Source organism: Aedes albopictus, chromosome 1, assembly GCF_035046485.1.
Source record: "Aedes albopictus strain Foshan chromosome 1, AalbF5, whole genome shotgun sequence".
Lineage (NCBI taxonomy): Eukaryota > Metazoa > Arthropoda > Insecta > Diptera > Culicidae > Aedes > Aedes albopictus.
This window is the reverse complement of record NC_085136.1, coordinates 299,304,778-299,322,853: the sequence shown is the minus strand read 5'-3', so window position 1 is coordinate 299,322,853 and position 18,076 is coordinate 299,304,778. Positions and strand designations below refer to the sequence as shown.

General features: G+C 39.0%; 1 protein-coding gene and 1 long non-coding RNA gene across 2 annotated transcripts; both read right to left on the bottom strand.

Annotated features, from left to right (window-relative positions):
- Nucleotides 1-10: 10 nt before the first annotated feature.
- Nucleotides 11-7,678, bottom strand: LOC115253987 (alpha/beta hydrolase domain-containing protein 17B). The gene is made up of 4 exons (XM_062847042.1): nucleotides 6,820-7,678; nucleotides 1,117-1,752; nucleotides 916-1,048; nucleotides 11-227 (listed from the first exon to the last, which is right to left on the bottom strand). The coding sequence occupies exons 1-4, from the start codon at nucleotides 6,831-6,833 to the stop codon at nucleotides 144-146; spliced, it is 867 nt and encodes a 288-aa protein (XP_062703026.1). The 5' UTR covers nucleotides 6,834-7,678; the 3' UTR covers nucleotides 11-143.
- Nucleotides 7,679-16,404: 8,726 nt separating this feature from the next.
- LOC109409086 (uncharacterized) lies at nucleotides 16,405-17,043 on the bottom strand. The gene is made up of 3 exons (XR_002129913.4): nucleotides 17,029-17,043; nucleotides 16,713-16,903; nucleotides 16,405-16,648 (listed from the first exon to the last, which is right to left on the bottom strand). It is a non-coding gene; the product is annotated as an uncharacterized LOC109409086 (long non-coding RNA).
- Between the last annotated feature and the right edge of the window lie 1,033 nt (nucleotides 17,044-18,076).

Below are 18,076 nucleotides of genomic sequence, written 5' to 3'. Positions count from 1 at the left end.
GATTCGGCAGTACTAGCTTTGGCCCCAATTGGTCGTTTCGGACTTTTGGTGCCAGTATTTGATGACGATGATGGTGTCGCTGCTGCTGCGGCTGCGGCCGCTGTAGATGAAGGCGGTGGTTGACCAGGGGCGTTCTTTAATTGTCAGTTATTGAGCTCGACCGAGATGAATTTCTTCAGACGGTCCAGATACTGGTTGTACAGCTCGACGTCATTGTGACCAGCTCCCTGAGAGAAACAGAAAAAACAATTAAAAGAACTCCAAAAATACTATCTTGTACCAGTTTATGGAAGTTATGATGCCCAAATAGTGGACTATCAGTAAATAAGGAAAAATACTAACACGTGTTTGGGTCTGAATCTCAATTATTTGGTGTATTTGAATCTTAAATTACGGAGGCAGTCCCTGCTTTGAAGAAAATACTACATGGGAAACAATTCATCCTCTTTTTTGATGGCTCAGGTCTTTTGGTCCATAAAGAAACGAATTATTGGAATAACTGAAACCTTCTTTTCCATGTTTAGTTTTTTGTTTACAATCACCGAAAAACTTGTAAGGAATCCATAAAAACATTTCGGTTGAAGTACTTTAAAAATCTACATTATAAACTCATGTTCGAAAACCTTTCAAAGTATTAGGACTAGGACTAGGTATACCAGTCATACGGACGTTATACTCTATTTCCTTGTCGTTGTTCATTTGTTTAACGATTGGATGATTCAAATGCTCGCATCATTTTTGCACTTGTGTGACGTTTACTACCGCAACCTAGTCAGCGTATAATATTTTCATGATGATGAATTTAATCGCAATTTGCACTGAGTGATACATCTGTTTGACTGTGGATATACTCTAACATTCTTCATAATCTTGCGCCATATTTTCACGTTCCACAGATCATCGATAAGAACTTACCTCTACCCAAAGGGGTTCAACTGCCTTCGGACACTTCTCGTAAATGCTCAGCCCGTGGGAAAAGTCTATCACTTCGTCCTCAGTGCCATGAATAACTAGTACCGGCGATCCAATTTTCGATACCTTATCGATGCTGAAAATAAACAGATACCGATATATCATTAATCCCTCGTTAATCCCAACCTAACATCGCAGCCTTACCTTGGAAACACATCGAAGAACCACGTTCGTTTCGTGTTGGGAAACGCTACCCTCATACCGGACATCAACGGAGAATGCAAAATGACCGCTCCCACTTCGTACCGTGCTGCCAGATCCACCGTCGGCACCGTTCCGATGCTCTGTCCATACAATATAATATTCTCCGGGCTCACCCCGAAGCGGGTGCGCAGCGAATGCCACGCTGCGTCAATGTCCGCGTAAAGATTCTTCTCCGAAGGCTTTCCGGTACTCATACCGTATCCGGAGTAATCGTAGCTAAATATATTGCAGTTGATTCGCAGTCCCAGCCCCAGGTAGAAGCTGCTCATCTGGCCCAGATCGACGGCATTGCCGTGCGAGAACAGCACCGTGTACTTGGCATTCGAAGAACACCGCACGTAGATGCAGGACAGCTTATTTCCTCGGGATGTCCGTGTGAAAAATCCTTCGACATTTTCTTTTTCCCGTTCCGAGTAGGGCCACTCGGCTCGTTCGTTGAAACTAAGCAGATACTTGGCCTTACTCTCGTCGATCGGCGTCAAATTGTACGTGGGGTCCGGCGGGAGGAATGCCAGCTTTGCCGCTATCCTGCCCGGGAACGGTGGGCAGCAAAACAGGCAGCACAGCTCGCCGAAACTGTTTGGAAAATGTGGGAGAAAATGCTTTGTTTAATTTCATTTTTCATTTTCATTTTGCAGCATTTGGTGGGGCAATGAGAGCGCAAGTCAGTCCAAAGCCGATGATAAGGAGGGGTAATGGCTGAATAGTCTTTGCTGACCACATAAACGCCATGGGATAGGAAAAGGGTATTTTGGTGTGGGATTAGGGTGTTGGTACAGACTTGACAATATCAATGCTATTCAGATGCAAAATAATTTTAAGGCTCAATAGTGAATCGCATACCTTTCAAAACCAAAAAACAATAATCCACAAAATGCCAAGCAAGTCATAGAAAGAAAAACGCCCGATTGTTTATTTTGTCAATTATAACAAACGGAAACTTCTACCCTCTCCGACTCGTCAGTCACCCCGGAAAAATGTCCCTTCAGTTCTGGAAAATATATTATCCTCAATTAAGCCTTTAATCGAATTGTCCGCGTGGTCTTGTAGTACCCCTGCTAGATAAGAACCAGTCATTGCCATACATATTAAATGCTAGACATGACCCCATGGATAGCATTTGCATATGTAAAAGCTTTGCTGATGTGACTTTCCTATTAGGCAATTCTCTCATCACATGTTTGTCTTCAAAACCTTGTCAAGCTTAGAAAATTGAAGTTGATAAGCGCTGCAATACATTATAAGGTTCGAATTCCCATAGAATGAGATCATTTATTCGCACTACAACACCATAGAAGATAATATCACATTGGCTGATTACAGTACAAATGCGAAAAATCTCCCTTTTCCCCCTATCCGCAACCCGGGGACGCGCCCTGTTGGATTTCGAAAGCCTCGGAGAATATTACAAACCTTCAATGGCATTCCCATACACTAACCCACATTGCCCATTCAGGGGTCTGACTGGGCCTATTATCCTCCCTCAGTTTGTAATATTCTCACCAACTTGGAATTATATTTTCCCGGCACATAAATGACTTCGACAAATGTTCGATGTACTATGCAGCAGCATGATCAGTATAACTATACCAGATGAATTGAAGATCTGATTTTTACAGAATTGTTTGCCATTGATTATACATTCAGCTATTCCAATCATTACTGCAAAGCACATCGGCCACATGCCTGAATTCAAAGCTTCCTGGAAGATATAATCCAAGCCCAGGGAAAATGCTTTGTTTAAATTGCAGAAAAAAAAATCTTTGAAATATTGAAAGGTAGTCTTTTCAAATAACATACTAACACTCAAAAGTGTTTAGCTTTTATGCCTGGTGTTTAGTAGCCGCCGAAGTTCAACTGGCGAGAATACCTGGATGGAATACATAACAAATAATGAACTGCATCGGAAAATATCCATGAGATTTTGATTTTTTGTTTCAAGATTCTCTTGCAGGTGTCCTCTCAAGATTTGCTTTAGAATGTCAGTTTGAAATTCTTTCAGAAGACACAACTTCTGACTCCTGGGATTTCTCCAGCAGTTCCTTCTAACCCAGATGTCTCTTTTCAAATTCTTTCTGATGTTTCGACGGGGATTGCTCCAGGAATTTCACTAAGATTCGAAATTCATTAAGGAACTCATTGTGAATTTTATTCAAGAAATCCACTTGAAATTTCTCCAAGAGTTGCTTTTGAGATTCATCAAAGTTATTCCCCCAGAAGTTGTTTCAAGATTATTTTTTTTTAAATCGCTCCGTGAATTCCTTTCGATATTCCTCCAAAAAATCCTTCTGAGTGTAGAGTCTAGCTACAGGTAGAAGCTTCCGGAGGATTGTAATGTCTGCTATCTGGTAGCAGCGTTCTAATTGCACCTAGGTACCTAACGTATACCTAATAGACATTCAAACACTGGTGGTCATTGGACCACACGGCAGATACTGCACAAGCCATGAACTTGTTAACTTCTGTATTATTCTTCATTTGAAGGATATAAAACAAAAACTCTGCCTGAGTTTTTTTTTGGTGAATTCTTCAGATTTCTTTTTTCCAGGAAATCCATCTGGAACTTATCGTAGAATTTCTCCAGAAGTTCCTTCCTCTTGGTATACGTGCAGAAGTACCTTGTGGAACTTCGATCTTGAATTATTTTAAGAGCTTTACGCTGGATTCTCTCCAAAATCGTCTATTGGATTTTTGGACGATTTCTTACTACGTTTCCTCCAATAGATCCTTCTCGTAATCCACCAGGAATTGTGTCTGAGAGTCCTTCAGGAGCTCTTCCTGGGAATCCTGCAGGAGCTGCATCTGAAAATCGCTAGGAGTTCAATTTGAGGATTTAGAACTTTGGGAATTGGTAACTTCTTTCTGGGAATGCTCGTTTTCCTCATGAGACTCATCCAGCAGTTTTGTTGGAGCAGTTGACACTAACAAATAAATGCATTTTAATTTCAACCACCAAACTATCAAGTTGAGTTTACCTCTAACTACACAATAGTTTATGGCGACGAGAACTCAATGGGCACACTGTCAGAATGCTGTTGGATAGCTGGATGCCATGCTGAATCACCTTGAATGACGTGTCCAATTAAGGAAGGTGTTTCGTGTCTAAGGCAGATGATCTGAATTTGTTCAAACTTCGGTATATAGGGTTCATTCAAATATTACGTAAAAGGATGGCAGAAAATCACTTCAAGCGATAAATGATACAGGATACGAATAATCCAAGATAGCCTTGTTCTTGCAGTAGCATGATACCGACGCCTCACACCGTGCTCGTATCACAGAACAATTAAAGCATCTGATGCACGCTTTATCGCGTGATGACCCGTTATCGGATCATGTTACAAGTCATGATAAATTTTATTCATCACATTTTTTGCCACTTATGCACCCGTAAGCCGCATTCATGATTCGAAATAATACATTCATAAGCATATCTGGAAGTTAAACACCAAGAATGCTCAAAAAGTAAATGAAATCACTAATTTATCATTTCGACTTCATGATAACGATCGCATCGCGTTACAGCTTATACCTAAGGCTTTCATATGCAGCTTCGTTTGAGGTTTTATATTCACTACAAAAAATATGAAAAATCTGTATATGTTCAAAAATTCATTTGGAAATTTATCATATTTTGATCAATAAAAGTGCCAAGTGTTTTAAACTTTTTTAAACTGTCTTAATGAAATATTTTCATACAGGACCTACTAAACTACATATGAAGAGTAGGTCCTATCCATCTTTCGTTCAGTTCATGCACTTTTATTGGTGGAAAACGTTTGGCAGAAAATATGTGCAAAATAAGGTAAATTTTTAAACATTGTCAAATACATCAGCACATTTTTCATATTTTTTGTAGTGAATACAAAACCTCAAACGAATCTGCATATGAAAGCTTTAGGTATTAATTGTCACACAAAAAAAATATAAAAAGTTTCAACGAGTACATATTAAGATATAATGTTTTGAAAATGTGTTCAAAAATCTTATAAGTTTTGCTAAAAGTTCTATAACTTTCAAAAAAAAACTTATTCGATCTTGCTCAAAATTTTACCAATTAAGCTTCAATACATGGTTTATCATCTGAAGGAAATCCTGAAAATATTTTACAGTGTTTCTCGAAGTTTGAGGAAATACAATTATGGTTGTAAAACTCAAAATAACAAAAATTGTGTTGTCACGGCTGTTTTTAGATCCCATGTTCTAAAATAAAAAAAGGTAGACTATATGATGTTTACTAAAAGAAAGTTTGGCAGGGTTTTCTGTTTGATTTTTCATTGGTGTCCGAAATTGTCCAATAAAATTGATACAGCTTCATAATCAAACATCATAAAAGGATTCTTCGCCAGCAATAGTTCAGAAAGTTGTCACCCCTTTTATGAATAGTATGATAGGCATTCCCATCGCATCCAATCATCAATTTGAGCGTCTATTATCTTGCAATAAATGTTCAAAATTTATAACTGTAAATAGAGACACATCATCATCATCTCCAAGAAAATATCCTAAATAATCTCAGTTTCTCCTCGGATTGTTGAGACTTAAAACTTGATAGCTACAATATCTCTTGTCCGTGTAGCTGCCGGCTTAGAATAGCACTACGGACCACCTGTTCCGGTGGTAAAAGTCCACCAAACAGGTAACCCCAATCCAAGGTGTCAGGCGACCCGTGCTGAGGGATGAATGGTTGAGGGGGTTTAAAATATGCTCGATCTTTAACGGAGCCCGTAGCGTGGGTAGATCGCCTTTTTGGGTTGCGTTGCGGTGAAAGATCTACTAAACCGAACCCTAGTCCTAACTGCTTCCAACTAGGGGAACAGCATAACTTAGTAATCAAAGGAAAACACTTTGGTCCTTATTACATTTTACACCTTGTTAAAAGTGATAGGTCTCGGTTTTAGGTGTGGCCGAGATAGAGCTTGAAACAGGGACAAATGGATTAGTATTCCTAATCTTTTATTCGGTGTTCACTAGTTTGAAACAGTAAGGACTAGGGTTCCGATGCATGGTCAATATCGGTATCATTTCTTGACTTTATCGTTAGGGGATCCGATTTTGACTGAAAAAGGAGCGTGTTCAAAGCGGAACCTATCAATCAGAATCCTCCCTTGCGATCAAGTTGAAAATGACTACTGTAATAAAACCGAATACTTTATAACTTCTCAATGGTGATAAAGTAATACGACATGCACTATACAAATGACACGGGATATACCACAATAGATCAAATATTGGTCGCAGTGGTTTATGTTCCGAACAGAGAAAAAAAAATATCTCTTGAAAATAGCATTGTATTTAATTGAAAAAAAATCCTTGTCTGGTTTTCTAAGAAAACGACTTCACTAAAGTACAAATAAAATAATCTAGTGTGCATGTGTTGTATTCTTGGAACAAATTACTACAAATTCCCATTTCGCAGAATACAATATCAGTCAAGCAGCCGTTCTATCTGGTTTTCTTCACATATCCACCTGACCTCCTGCCAGCTCAACAAAGCATGTCAAAATCGAAACAGTGGATCGATAACAAAAACCACCTCCGCACGCTCTACGTGAACTAAATGAGTAGGCACTGACAGACGTTTATGATATTCTTAAAACAAATTCCACCTTGGACTTTATCCATTTGCGAGAGTGCACTCACCTTAATCCGTTCATGGTTGCACTAGCCTAATTTCTTTCTAGCACTTTGTCGCCACTAGATCGGACCCCGATAGTTATTGCGTTTCCCCTTGCCGACGACCTAAACCCAGTTTTCAACCCCAGCCGTCTACAGGTTGCGGGCGATGCACAAACTTATCAGAAGTGGTTGTAGTATTCTTCTTGTTGCTGTTTCTTTTCTTTCGCTTCTTGTCAGTCGTTTCCGTCTGCTTCTTCGTCTACTGACGGGTACGTGATCTGGACGCTAACATCCTTCGTCAAACACCACCGCCTACTACCTACACTGCACTCTCAATCTAGGCGCACTATTCCCGAACGCATTACCGGATCACAACCTATCACAACGAGTTCTAATGCCACATCAAGAAAGCGCAACCTTTGTCCACTTCTGCTGTTGCTGCTGCTGCTGCTGCATCGGATTAGTCACGGGAAAGCAATGTCCATTTTTGTCCCGTTGCTTCCTCCTATTTACACACACGTCTGGCCAAACAGAACAGTACAGTGTGATACGATAGCAGACTCAGCAGACAACAGAACCCCGCACACACTACTGCTGAATGAACATAATATAGAAGACTGCTGCGCGAGCACTGCACCTTCGATCGGTTGTCGTCTCCAAGAAAAGTGCTAAACTACTTTTCATCAACCGCTCAGACTCCGTTTCATTTCGCACTCACATTGATCGCGGAGCACATTCTACACTATTTGCGAATGTTTGGAAGGATTCAGTGAACGTTTTACAATCTACAGAAAGATAGAAAAACCAAAAAATCTTGTTCCGATTGCGGGGCGAACTGACTGCGAAGAAAATGAACCCCTTGCTGGCTTTGACGTTTTGACGGAATGCGGCGAGGGTTACCAGTAAGAGCCATGCACGCTGTTTGTAAGCGAACAATGATATAAAACAAAATAATATAAAACATTTAATTTTAACAATTTTATTGTAAAATAAATGAAGTTGAAAATGACTTTCATCATACAAGTATTTTTCAAACCAAAATTTTAAATTAGGACTCGAAAATTCATAATCCTTGCACTTCTTGCGTTAAATAGCTGAACGATACGTCTACCAAGACTCAAAAGACTTATCGACCCTATGCTAAACCGATTAACAAAGTAAGTTCGCGGGTTCGAATGCTCCTGGGGTTATGCGAGGTTTTTAGCACAGACAAACAGACGTCCCACTCTACTCACTTCCCATCGTTTCCCTTTTTAACGGATCATTCAAATATTCTGTAGTTCGCAAATCGCTCGCTCATGGCGCTCGCATCGTGTTCGCTCCTGTTTGACGTTTGCTCACTACCGCCATCTACTCAGTAGGTTTGCGAACCATAGCGTAATTAACATTGGGCGATTATGTTTTCGTGACGATGATTTTCAGCACATTTGGTGCCAAGTGATACGTCTGTTTCTCTGTGGTTTTAGTTTCAAGTGAATTAGTGAGTTCTGAGCAGATTTATGTAGGAATGAAAAAAAAACCTCATGAAAGACAGTGGAAGCGGCTCCAGCAATCTGATGTTTGAATTCTTCTGTCTTCCGCCGAATCAAGACCTAGTCTTCAGAAATATGGTGAGATCGTTCCTTTCTATATTTCCAAATGGATAATTCAAAATTGCCAGTCAAGCTTGTATGCGTAGAGGGAGAGTATTCACATATTCACATTTAAAAAAACTACAGATATCATTGTTTATTTTATTTTTGTATTTTAGGCTGTTAAAGGCTGTTCTGTGGAATCGAGGAGACCGATTCAGAGAGCGAATAATGGCGTGACAAGGTATTTGGAGTACATAGCTCAAAGTTTCTAGAGCACCGTTTTTTAGAACCGTTCAGCAGATTTGGATGAAAATGCATCACGCTAATTGTTCAGTGGTTGTCAACAGCGAAATGCATTTTCATCCAAATCCGCTCAACGGTTCTAAAAAACGGTGCTCTAGAAATTTTGAGCAATGTACTCCAAATACCTTGTCCTTATGCCTATGGTTACTTACTTACCTTACCGATCAGGCTAAGGCCTAGGTGGCCTCTGCTGTACATAGTAGCCGTCTTCATTCCACTCGGTTCATGGCTGTTTGTCTCCAGTTCCGCACTCTGCGTAGGGTCCGCAGATCGTCCTCCACTTGGTCGACCCACCTAGCTCGCTGCGCACCACGTCTTCTTGTACCGGTCGGATGACTCTCGGGAACCATTTTAGTCGAAGTGCTACCCGACATCCTGATGACGTGACCCGCCCACCGTAGCCTCCCGGTTTTCGCGGTATGGACGATGGTTGGTTTTCTCAGCAGCTGATGCAGCTCGTGGTTCATTCGCCTTCTCCAAGTCCCGTCTTCCATCTGCACTCCGCCGTAGGTGGTACGCAACACCTTTCGTTCGAACTCCAAGGGCGCGTTGGTCCTCTGTACCTAGAGTCCATGTTTCGTGCCCATAGAGGACAACCGGTCTAAACAGCGTTTTGTAGATAGCTAACTTCGTGTTACAGCGAACTTTATTCGATCGTAGAGTTCTGCGGAGTCCAAAGTAAACTCGATTTCCTGCCACAATGCGCCTCTGAATTTTTCTGCTGGTGTCGTTGTCGGCGGTCACCAGTGAGCCCAAGTACACAAATTCTTCAACCACCTCGGTTCCATCACCGTCGATATAAGTTCGGGGTGGCGGGCGCGGTGATTCCTCCCTGGAGCCCTTTGCCATCATGTACTTTGTCTTCGACACATTAATGACTAATCCGATTCGCCTGGCTTCACTCTTTAGTCGGATGTACGTTTCCGCCATCGTCTCCAAATTTATGAGCTATAATATGAATATCATCAGCGAAACCAAGCAACTGAACGGACTTCGTGAAAATCGTTCCACTCGTCTCAACATGCACATCCTTGCGTTGATCGGCTGCCACCCGATCACACGTTGTCGCATCTTGCCCAACACTATAAATCCTGTTCCCAGTTCATTGGTGGTGCCACAGCTTTGGTAGAAGGTAGCCACTCGATGCCCGCTTTTCCAAACTTTCTGTCCAGTCCAACAATTTTCCTGCAACGCCACGATGTCGAAGTTGCGGGGATGTAGTTCATCGTAAATTATCCTGTCACATCCTGCGAAACCTAGTGACTTGCAATTCCATGTTCCAAGTTTCCAATCGTAGTCCTTATTTCGTCGCATGGGTCTTTGCCGATTGTATCGAGTCGTATCTTCTCCTATGTTATTCTCAGTGGGGATTTTTACGGGTGGCTTATTGGGCCCACGTCAACAGTGTTGACTCAACACTCCTGTCTCGCCGGAGGGCCATCGTGCCAATTCTGTTTAACGTTCCCAACCAACACTGGGACGACCACGCTGATGGGGCTACCACCTTGGATCTAGCTATGGGTTATGCAGAATTTCTTACTCAGCCGCTGGATGCCAGAACAGACGTTGTTTGAGCCGCACCTCTTTGGTGAACAGACGCTCGGATCGTACCTTCTCAATCTAGCTGAAGTCAGAAGGACAACAGTTCCCAGGCTGCACTACCAGCTAAGCACACACCTCTTAACTGGCGGTCTTTGTCATCGCTTGACCCGTGGAAGCATGAGGTAGGAACTTGTGAGGACCAGAGCTATGTTGGACGCTCTCCTTATCGACTCACCGTTTTGCAGCCTGAAAATAGTAGTCTGAAAATAGGAGAAAATTATTATGGTTCATCCCAGGAGAGCTTCAATGGAGTGACATTAATTTACTTAGCGAAGTCACTCCCAACGCCACAATAGGAAAAAATTGGCATAAATTCAATATCTTTGCTCAGAGTGAATGGATTCGAATGTTTTTTTTTTTTTACACTAGAATAATCTCCATAGTTTCAGATAAGGAAGGTATCGTTAGCCATACGATGCTGGAAATCAGTGTATTGAAGGGCCAGTTTTACCCCGCACTCTCTCACACACCTTTTTGGGAAAATCCTTATCAATCCTCGACTGGAGTGCAAAATAAATAAGTAGTTGAACGCGTGTTTGTGTAAAAACTTCCATAGTATCAAATGGAGCTGGTTTCGCTCACCCTACGGCTATGGAAATGGAAATATATTTAAACAATCCCAATATGTATCCCCCATTTATCTTGCACGCCAGACAAGAATAGATGAGAATTTTCTCAAAAACCAAAAACGTGAGAGAGAGCGGAGTAAAACGATTATACGTACATCCACAATTCCCATGAGAATGGAACGGTTGGTACCAGGGGCCAACATCGTCGAAACATAAACATGAAGCGGAAAGTGAGCTCCCATCAGCACCGAAGGAACGACGACGACGGAAACATTCACCACAACATCCAAGCGTATCACTTTGACGCATCAACGGGTTACGGTACATTTTCACATCAACTGGGTGTCAATTGAAATTTTGCATTTTTGCATGTTTTGTACTTGTTTATAACACAACTTATTAAAATATGCATAGCATATATTATCATAACACAAATTCGTCAGCGGTTACACTTATTAATCGTGTTATATCAGAGGAATTCATTCGATGTTGAACGTCATGTGTGAGTGTGTTCAAATTTATTGAGAAGGGTTTCTTTTAGAATTCCTCCAAAAGTTTTATCAAGATCTCCTCCATGAATTATTTTGAAGTTTCTTCACGATTTCTTTTCCGCAAAAATTTTTCTGGGAGTTCATTTGGAAGTAATTCGATATTCTCAAAAACTCCATCGAGAATTACTTTAAGAGCTTCTTCTGGAATTCCAGCAGGAGTTGCTTTGGAAATTCCTCCATAAGTTCATTCAGAAATTCTTCCGACAGTTCTAACGGTTATTCCTTGAAGTTTTCCATAATAGCTCCAGGAATTCCTTTAGAAGTAGTTCTTCAACTGATTCTTCGGATAGTTTAGAAAGATTTTCATCGAAAAATTCTTCACGAATTTCTTCTGCTACTTCTAAAGAAATCCATCAATAATTTCTCCAAAAAATGCCTGAGAGTTCCTCCAAATTCAGAAATGTGGATTTTATTTCTCCAGGATTCCTACACAGCAAAAAAATTCTTGTGATATCACATCATTTTCGCTGCACATCAGTCGCGTCACAAAAGTGATGTAAAGATTACATCCTTCCCACGCAGCAAATTAGCCGCCGCAGCTTGAAAGTGGGTCTAGCAATCGCTAGAACCGGATCGATAGATGAATCATATATAAATAAAATATTGGCATGGATTCGTACACTGATCCGTCGATTGTGAGGCATATCTCTTACCTCTCGGCTATTTCACCGAGTTAGAAGATTGATGATAAATATGATATTGCTTCTAGATATCTGCTGAAATGGGTTTGTTGACACTTTCTTTCCGTTGCAAACTGCGGTGTACATTGTGAGTGTGATAAATGTTGGAAAACGATGCAACAGAGTTAAATTACGTTAGAAATTAGATACGTCGCCAGAAATTACGCGCCTGGATATTACAAAATTATTTGCTGTGTATTGTCACCAAACATTTAGTCGTATCGTTCTGAGGAGCGCTGGTTCGATTCCCGCCGTAGCTAACCAGAAAAGCTTTCGGCTGTGGTACTGGGTAGTATGCTAGTCCGTTATCTAGTGTCGTACATTCTTAAAACAAAGCGAACAGCATTAAACGTTTCCGCGTTTTTTTTTTTTGAGTTCCTTCAGCAGTTCCTTCAGAAACTACTTCGGGAATCTGTCCAAGTGTACATAAGCAAAATTCAACAATTCTTCCAGAAATCTCTTTTAGAATTAATTTGGAAAATTGTTTAGAACTTCCTTCGACATTTACTCCAGAAGCCCTCACGCGATTTTTTTTTCGAAAATTCCTCCATCATGATTCGGGAACTTCTTCAGATTAATTCTTGTATATTTTTTCAGAACCTTTGTACAAAACACCTTCAGAAATCCTTCCATGAGTTAATCTAATTCTTCCATAAGTGATTACACATATTCCTCTAAAATTCTGGAATTCCTATATATAAAAACTCAACAACACTAATTCCACCAGAAATTCTAATGGGAAATCCTCCAAGAGTTCTTTAGGTAGTTTTTTCAGATGTTATTTTGAAAATTCCTTCTATAGCTGCTCATGAAATTCTCGGAAATTACTCTAGAATTTTCTCAAACTCAAGTGTTGAGTTACTCAGAGCATTTCTCTAGCAATTATTGCGAAAACTCTCCCAAGAAATCATTCGGAAATCATCCAGCTGAATCTTTTCGCGGATCGATTGATAAATTTTTTTAATTGGGGAATTAAAACAACGTGGGGTACCGAATAGGGTGGCCCACACCTATACAAAAAACATTTTTTTTAAATGCCAAGTATTACCTCTTGAATGTTTTGATCTCCTAGAAGCGACGTTCAAAATTTGAGCAAAATCGATTAAGCCTGAGGGGGTGCTCAACAAGCTTGAAGTATGTTGAAGTATGTAAATGTATGCAGAAATATCAAGTGTTCGACTTTTGCCGCTAGGTTGCGCTGTATGCGTTTGATTATATTATTGTAGGTTACTATATACCAAACAACTTTGTTGAAGACCGCAAAATGATACAACGCCTGTTAAAAAAGTTATACCCTAGGTAAGGTGAAGCGAGACATTATGGTTGTTTTCCAGTACATGTAAAGGAATAATATAAATATTGAAATTTCAATACTTCAGCTCATTTGCCTAGGGTATAACCGAAGACCACATTATCACCAAGACTTGCAGCTCTGCTGAAAATTGGGAGTCACTGCTAGCAGCGCCACCCCAGATGAAGGTGCCACTGTTCATGATAATGTGTGTAAATTTTCATACTCGCACCAATACACTATTACACTTTTACACAAATGTACCACCTTAGCTCCCCAGGCGGCGGTGCCGTCGGTGACGCTTGCCGTTAGTATGAGAAAATAACAGAGTTGCTTGCCATCTTGATAAAGTAGTCTTCGGTATAACTTTTCGCACAGATGTCGGATCACTTTGCGGTCTTTAGCAAAATTGTTTGGTAGTCACCTACAATAATACGAAAGGGTTTTATCATTAAACGCTTACAGCGCCATCTAGCGGCAAAAATCGAAAACTTACTATTTCTGCATACATTTGACCATGTTTCCCCATACAACTTCAAGCTTATTGAGCGCCCCCTCAGTCTTAATCGATTTTGCTCAAATTTTGTATGTAGCTTCTGGGAGTTCAAAACAACCGTTTCAGGAGGTAAGACTTGGCATTTTTCAGAAAAATTGTTTTTCATATAAGTGTGGGCCACACTAGTGCTGAGCCACTTGGGCAGTGGCCGACATTTTGGGCGGTTTCCTCTATAACTCAGTCATTTTGAACCAATTAACTTATTTTTTTGAACCCGGCTAGACACTATACATACAGTGTATCAAACAATTGTCCGTACAGCAACTTTTTGGTCAAAATAATTTTCCATTCAACTGTTCATAACTTTTTTATACGTCAATCGAAAACGCTGAAATTTTGACCAAACATAAACCATGTATTAAATCTTTATTGGTAAAATTTTGAGCGAGATCGAACAAGTTTTTTGAAAGTAATAGAACTTTTAGTAAAAGTTATAAGATTTTTGAACACATTTTCAAAACATTATATTTCAATATGTACTCGATGAGACTTTTTAATTTTTTTCTGTGTTACAGCTTATACCTAAAGCTTTCATATGCAGCCATGTTTGAAGTTTTGTATTCACTACAAAAAATATGAAAAATGTGCTGATGTAGTTGACAATTTTTAAAAATTTACCTTATTTTGCACATATTTTCTGCCAAACATTTTCCACCAATAAAAGTGCATTAACTGAGCGAAAAATGCACAGGACTTACTCTTCATATGTAGTTTAGTAGGTCCTGTATGAAAATATTTCATTAAGATAGTTTGAAAAAGTTGAAAACACTTGGCACTTTGATTGATCAAAATATGATAAATTTCCAGATGACACTCTGAACATATACAGATTTTTCATAATTTTTGTAGTGACTATAAAACCTCAAACGAAGCTGCATATGAAAGCCTTTGGTATAAGCTGTAACACGAAAAAAAATGAAAATGTTTCATCGAGTACATATTGAGATATAATATTTTGAGAATGTGGTCAAAAATCTTATAAGTTTTACTAAAAGTTCTATAACTTTCAAAAAACTTATTCGATCTCGCTCAAAATTTTACCAATGGATCTCTAATATATGGTTTATGGTTGGTCAAAATTTCAGCGTTTTTGCTTGACGTAAAAAAAGTTATGAACATTTGAATGAAAAATTATATTGACCAAAAAATTGCTGTACGGACAATTGTTTGATACACTGTATCTCATCACGAACAACAAAAAATATATCAACTGGTTCAAAATTTACTGAATTATAGCGAAAAAGTGCCCAAAATGGACGCCCTGCCGAAATGGTTCAATGATTCCTCGGCAATTCCTGCAAAAGATCATTCGGGATTCACTTTAGGAACTCATTGGAAAATACATAGTTCCTACAAAAATACTTAAGGTATTTTTTCGGCTGTTCTAAAGCAGCGCTTCCGGAGATTTCTCAAAGAGACATTTCAGAATATCTTTCGACATTTTTTTTATGGAATTTCTCAACGAATCGCTTCTCCAGAAATTTGAAAAAAAGTTGATTCGGAAATTTCTGGAGATCCTTTAAAAATGTCTGTTACTTTGGACATTTTTTTAAAGGTTTTATTTGGAAGGAACTGCAGTGGAATTCCCGGGATATCTTTTGGATGAAGTGTAGAAAGAACTCCTTGAGTAGTTTTGGTAGGAGCTCCGGAAGGAATTCAAGAAAAAATCTTAGAGGAATCCCAAAAAAATGCTGTAGCTATTTTAGAATCACCCCTTGGATGATTTCTAAATAAACTTCTGGAAAAATGAAAAGAAATAAATATTTCAACTAGAGAAGAAAGTTTAAGCTCCGCGCCGGAATTTGAACGGATTCTGATTTTCTGTTCCAACTATAGAATCAAATTTTGAAATTTCTACCATAAATATACGTAAAATTCAAGATGGAAAAAATGCACAAATTTCTGCAAGGAAAGCTGAATACGTTTAGCTAAAAGCTCGTTCATCAAAACATCTGTAGATGCATTTTTCTGCATAGAAACAGCTGAAGAGGCGATACTTGCAGTGAACAAAGTTTATATAATATGTATTAGGGAACGGGCACCGATTTTGCTCAATCTAAGGGGAAATATCAAAACAACCGGTAATGTAAAATGAAATCTTTCAATCTGTATTTCGAAGACAAATGCAGAAACTAAACAAATGCTTGTTTGTTTGTATTAAGGGAAGCACTGACCAAAATAAAAGCCTTACGTTAGTTTTGGCAATATTTATAATTTTGATTTCTATTTTAGCCAAACTAGATAATATGAGATCTAATTGAAGAAAAAATCTATAATTTATTCACAAAACAATTCATATCAAATGCCATTGCAAAATGTAATTATACATACTATCGTCAAAATAGACGACTGGTCACAACTCATGCTCCTACCATACAGAATTCGAGGGTATATCAGTATACCCAGCAGAAAACATCGGACATCTTTAAAACTGGATTACTAAGAGAAAATGCTTTTCGGATTATAGACAAAATTGTACTCCATTTGCTTTACTGTTCTGATGTTTATTTTCTAGTTTTTATTTGTTTTAACGTTACAAGCACATTTAAAATGGTCATTATAAACACAAACGTTAATTAATATTTTACTATTATAATCTTAAAAGTTCTACACGAGAAGTAGTCATCATATTTCCGAAAGCCAGCGGTACCATCACCCTACGGGGGTTTCGTGGCTACCGCTGGCATTTCGGACTCTTTGGCGACGAATGAAAACTGATCCGCTTGCCTGTAAAACGAAGAATTTCGTTAGTTTTTTCGATGAAATTGTAAATTAGTTGTGTTTTACTTACATTCCGGCCGGATGCGGTGAAATCGAAGCGTCTATGGTGCCAAATTGATGATTTTTTGTGTGCTCACAGAAAACAGAATGGCTGTTTGAAACACAGAAGTAGAGGATGCCTACGCACGACCAGTGTCGACGACAGATGAGAAATAAATGAGACTGACGCTTGTCTGCCTGCCTGAACGGAGGCGAGATAAACTGACAAAGAAAATAAAAAAGACCTTTTCATCAGGGCTGGAATGCACGGAGATTCTTACAAAAGGGAAAATATGTCATCTGCAATATGTGAATAATATCAAATTCACAAACTAGTTTAAATTTACCAATCACTGCTGAAAGCACGTTTTTTTTTCATTATTTATTAACAAAAACTAAAGTTTAACATTTAGAACCCATAATTCTGTTTAAGATTAGGGAATCGCGCCACTTGGGCGGTGGCTTCTATATTCGTCTGTTTTTCACTATAACTCAGTCAAATTTGAACCAATTGACACAACTTTTGGAATGTGGATAGATAGGTATAGTATCTACCCGTGTATAACATTTCAAGTCAATTGGTTCAAACTGAACTGAGTTATAGTGGAAAACAGACGAATATAGAAGCTATCGCCCAAGGTTCTATAACATTTACCCGAAAACCATTTACCCGAAAGACATTTACCCGAAAACCATTTACCCGAATGTAACATATACCCGAATGCCAAATACCCGAATGCGACATTTACCCGAACGCGACATTTACCCGAATGCGACACTTACCCGAATGCGACACTTACCCGAATGCGACATTTACCCGAATAGTTTATAACTATGCACAAATTATGATTTTGTGAATAAAGTTGACTTATTTTGTTCAGTTTAAAAAATGCATGTATTATTTTGTATTGTGGATCAGAAAAGCATTTTGAATATCAAGTTCCTCATGAGCCCATTTTATCAAATTTTCCCTGAAATTATCCGCGATAGGAATTCACAGGTCATATGCTTGAATAAAACTCATAACTGCAGCTTACATTTGTTATGTAAACGCTGTTAGCGTTCACTCTAGATATTTACCCTTCTTTGATTCATATGCTGTTCTTTTGATAAGCAAAGAACAGTTTATGATTTAAAGAAGGGGAAATCTCTGTTTGTAGGCCAAATGGTCATTAGTTCAAAACGATTAGAAAACAGCCCTCGGAAAATCAACATATCATTAGAAAACAATATTTGACAGAAAAGTTTGCAGATTGTTCACCAAACAGAACATCCCATTATTTAAAAAAAAAGGAAAAAATCTTAGATGTAGACTTGGAATCCATCACTCAATCATGTAAGAGTGTAATTTAAAAGAACATCATATAATCGAAACAAGGACACAACTTATATGCA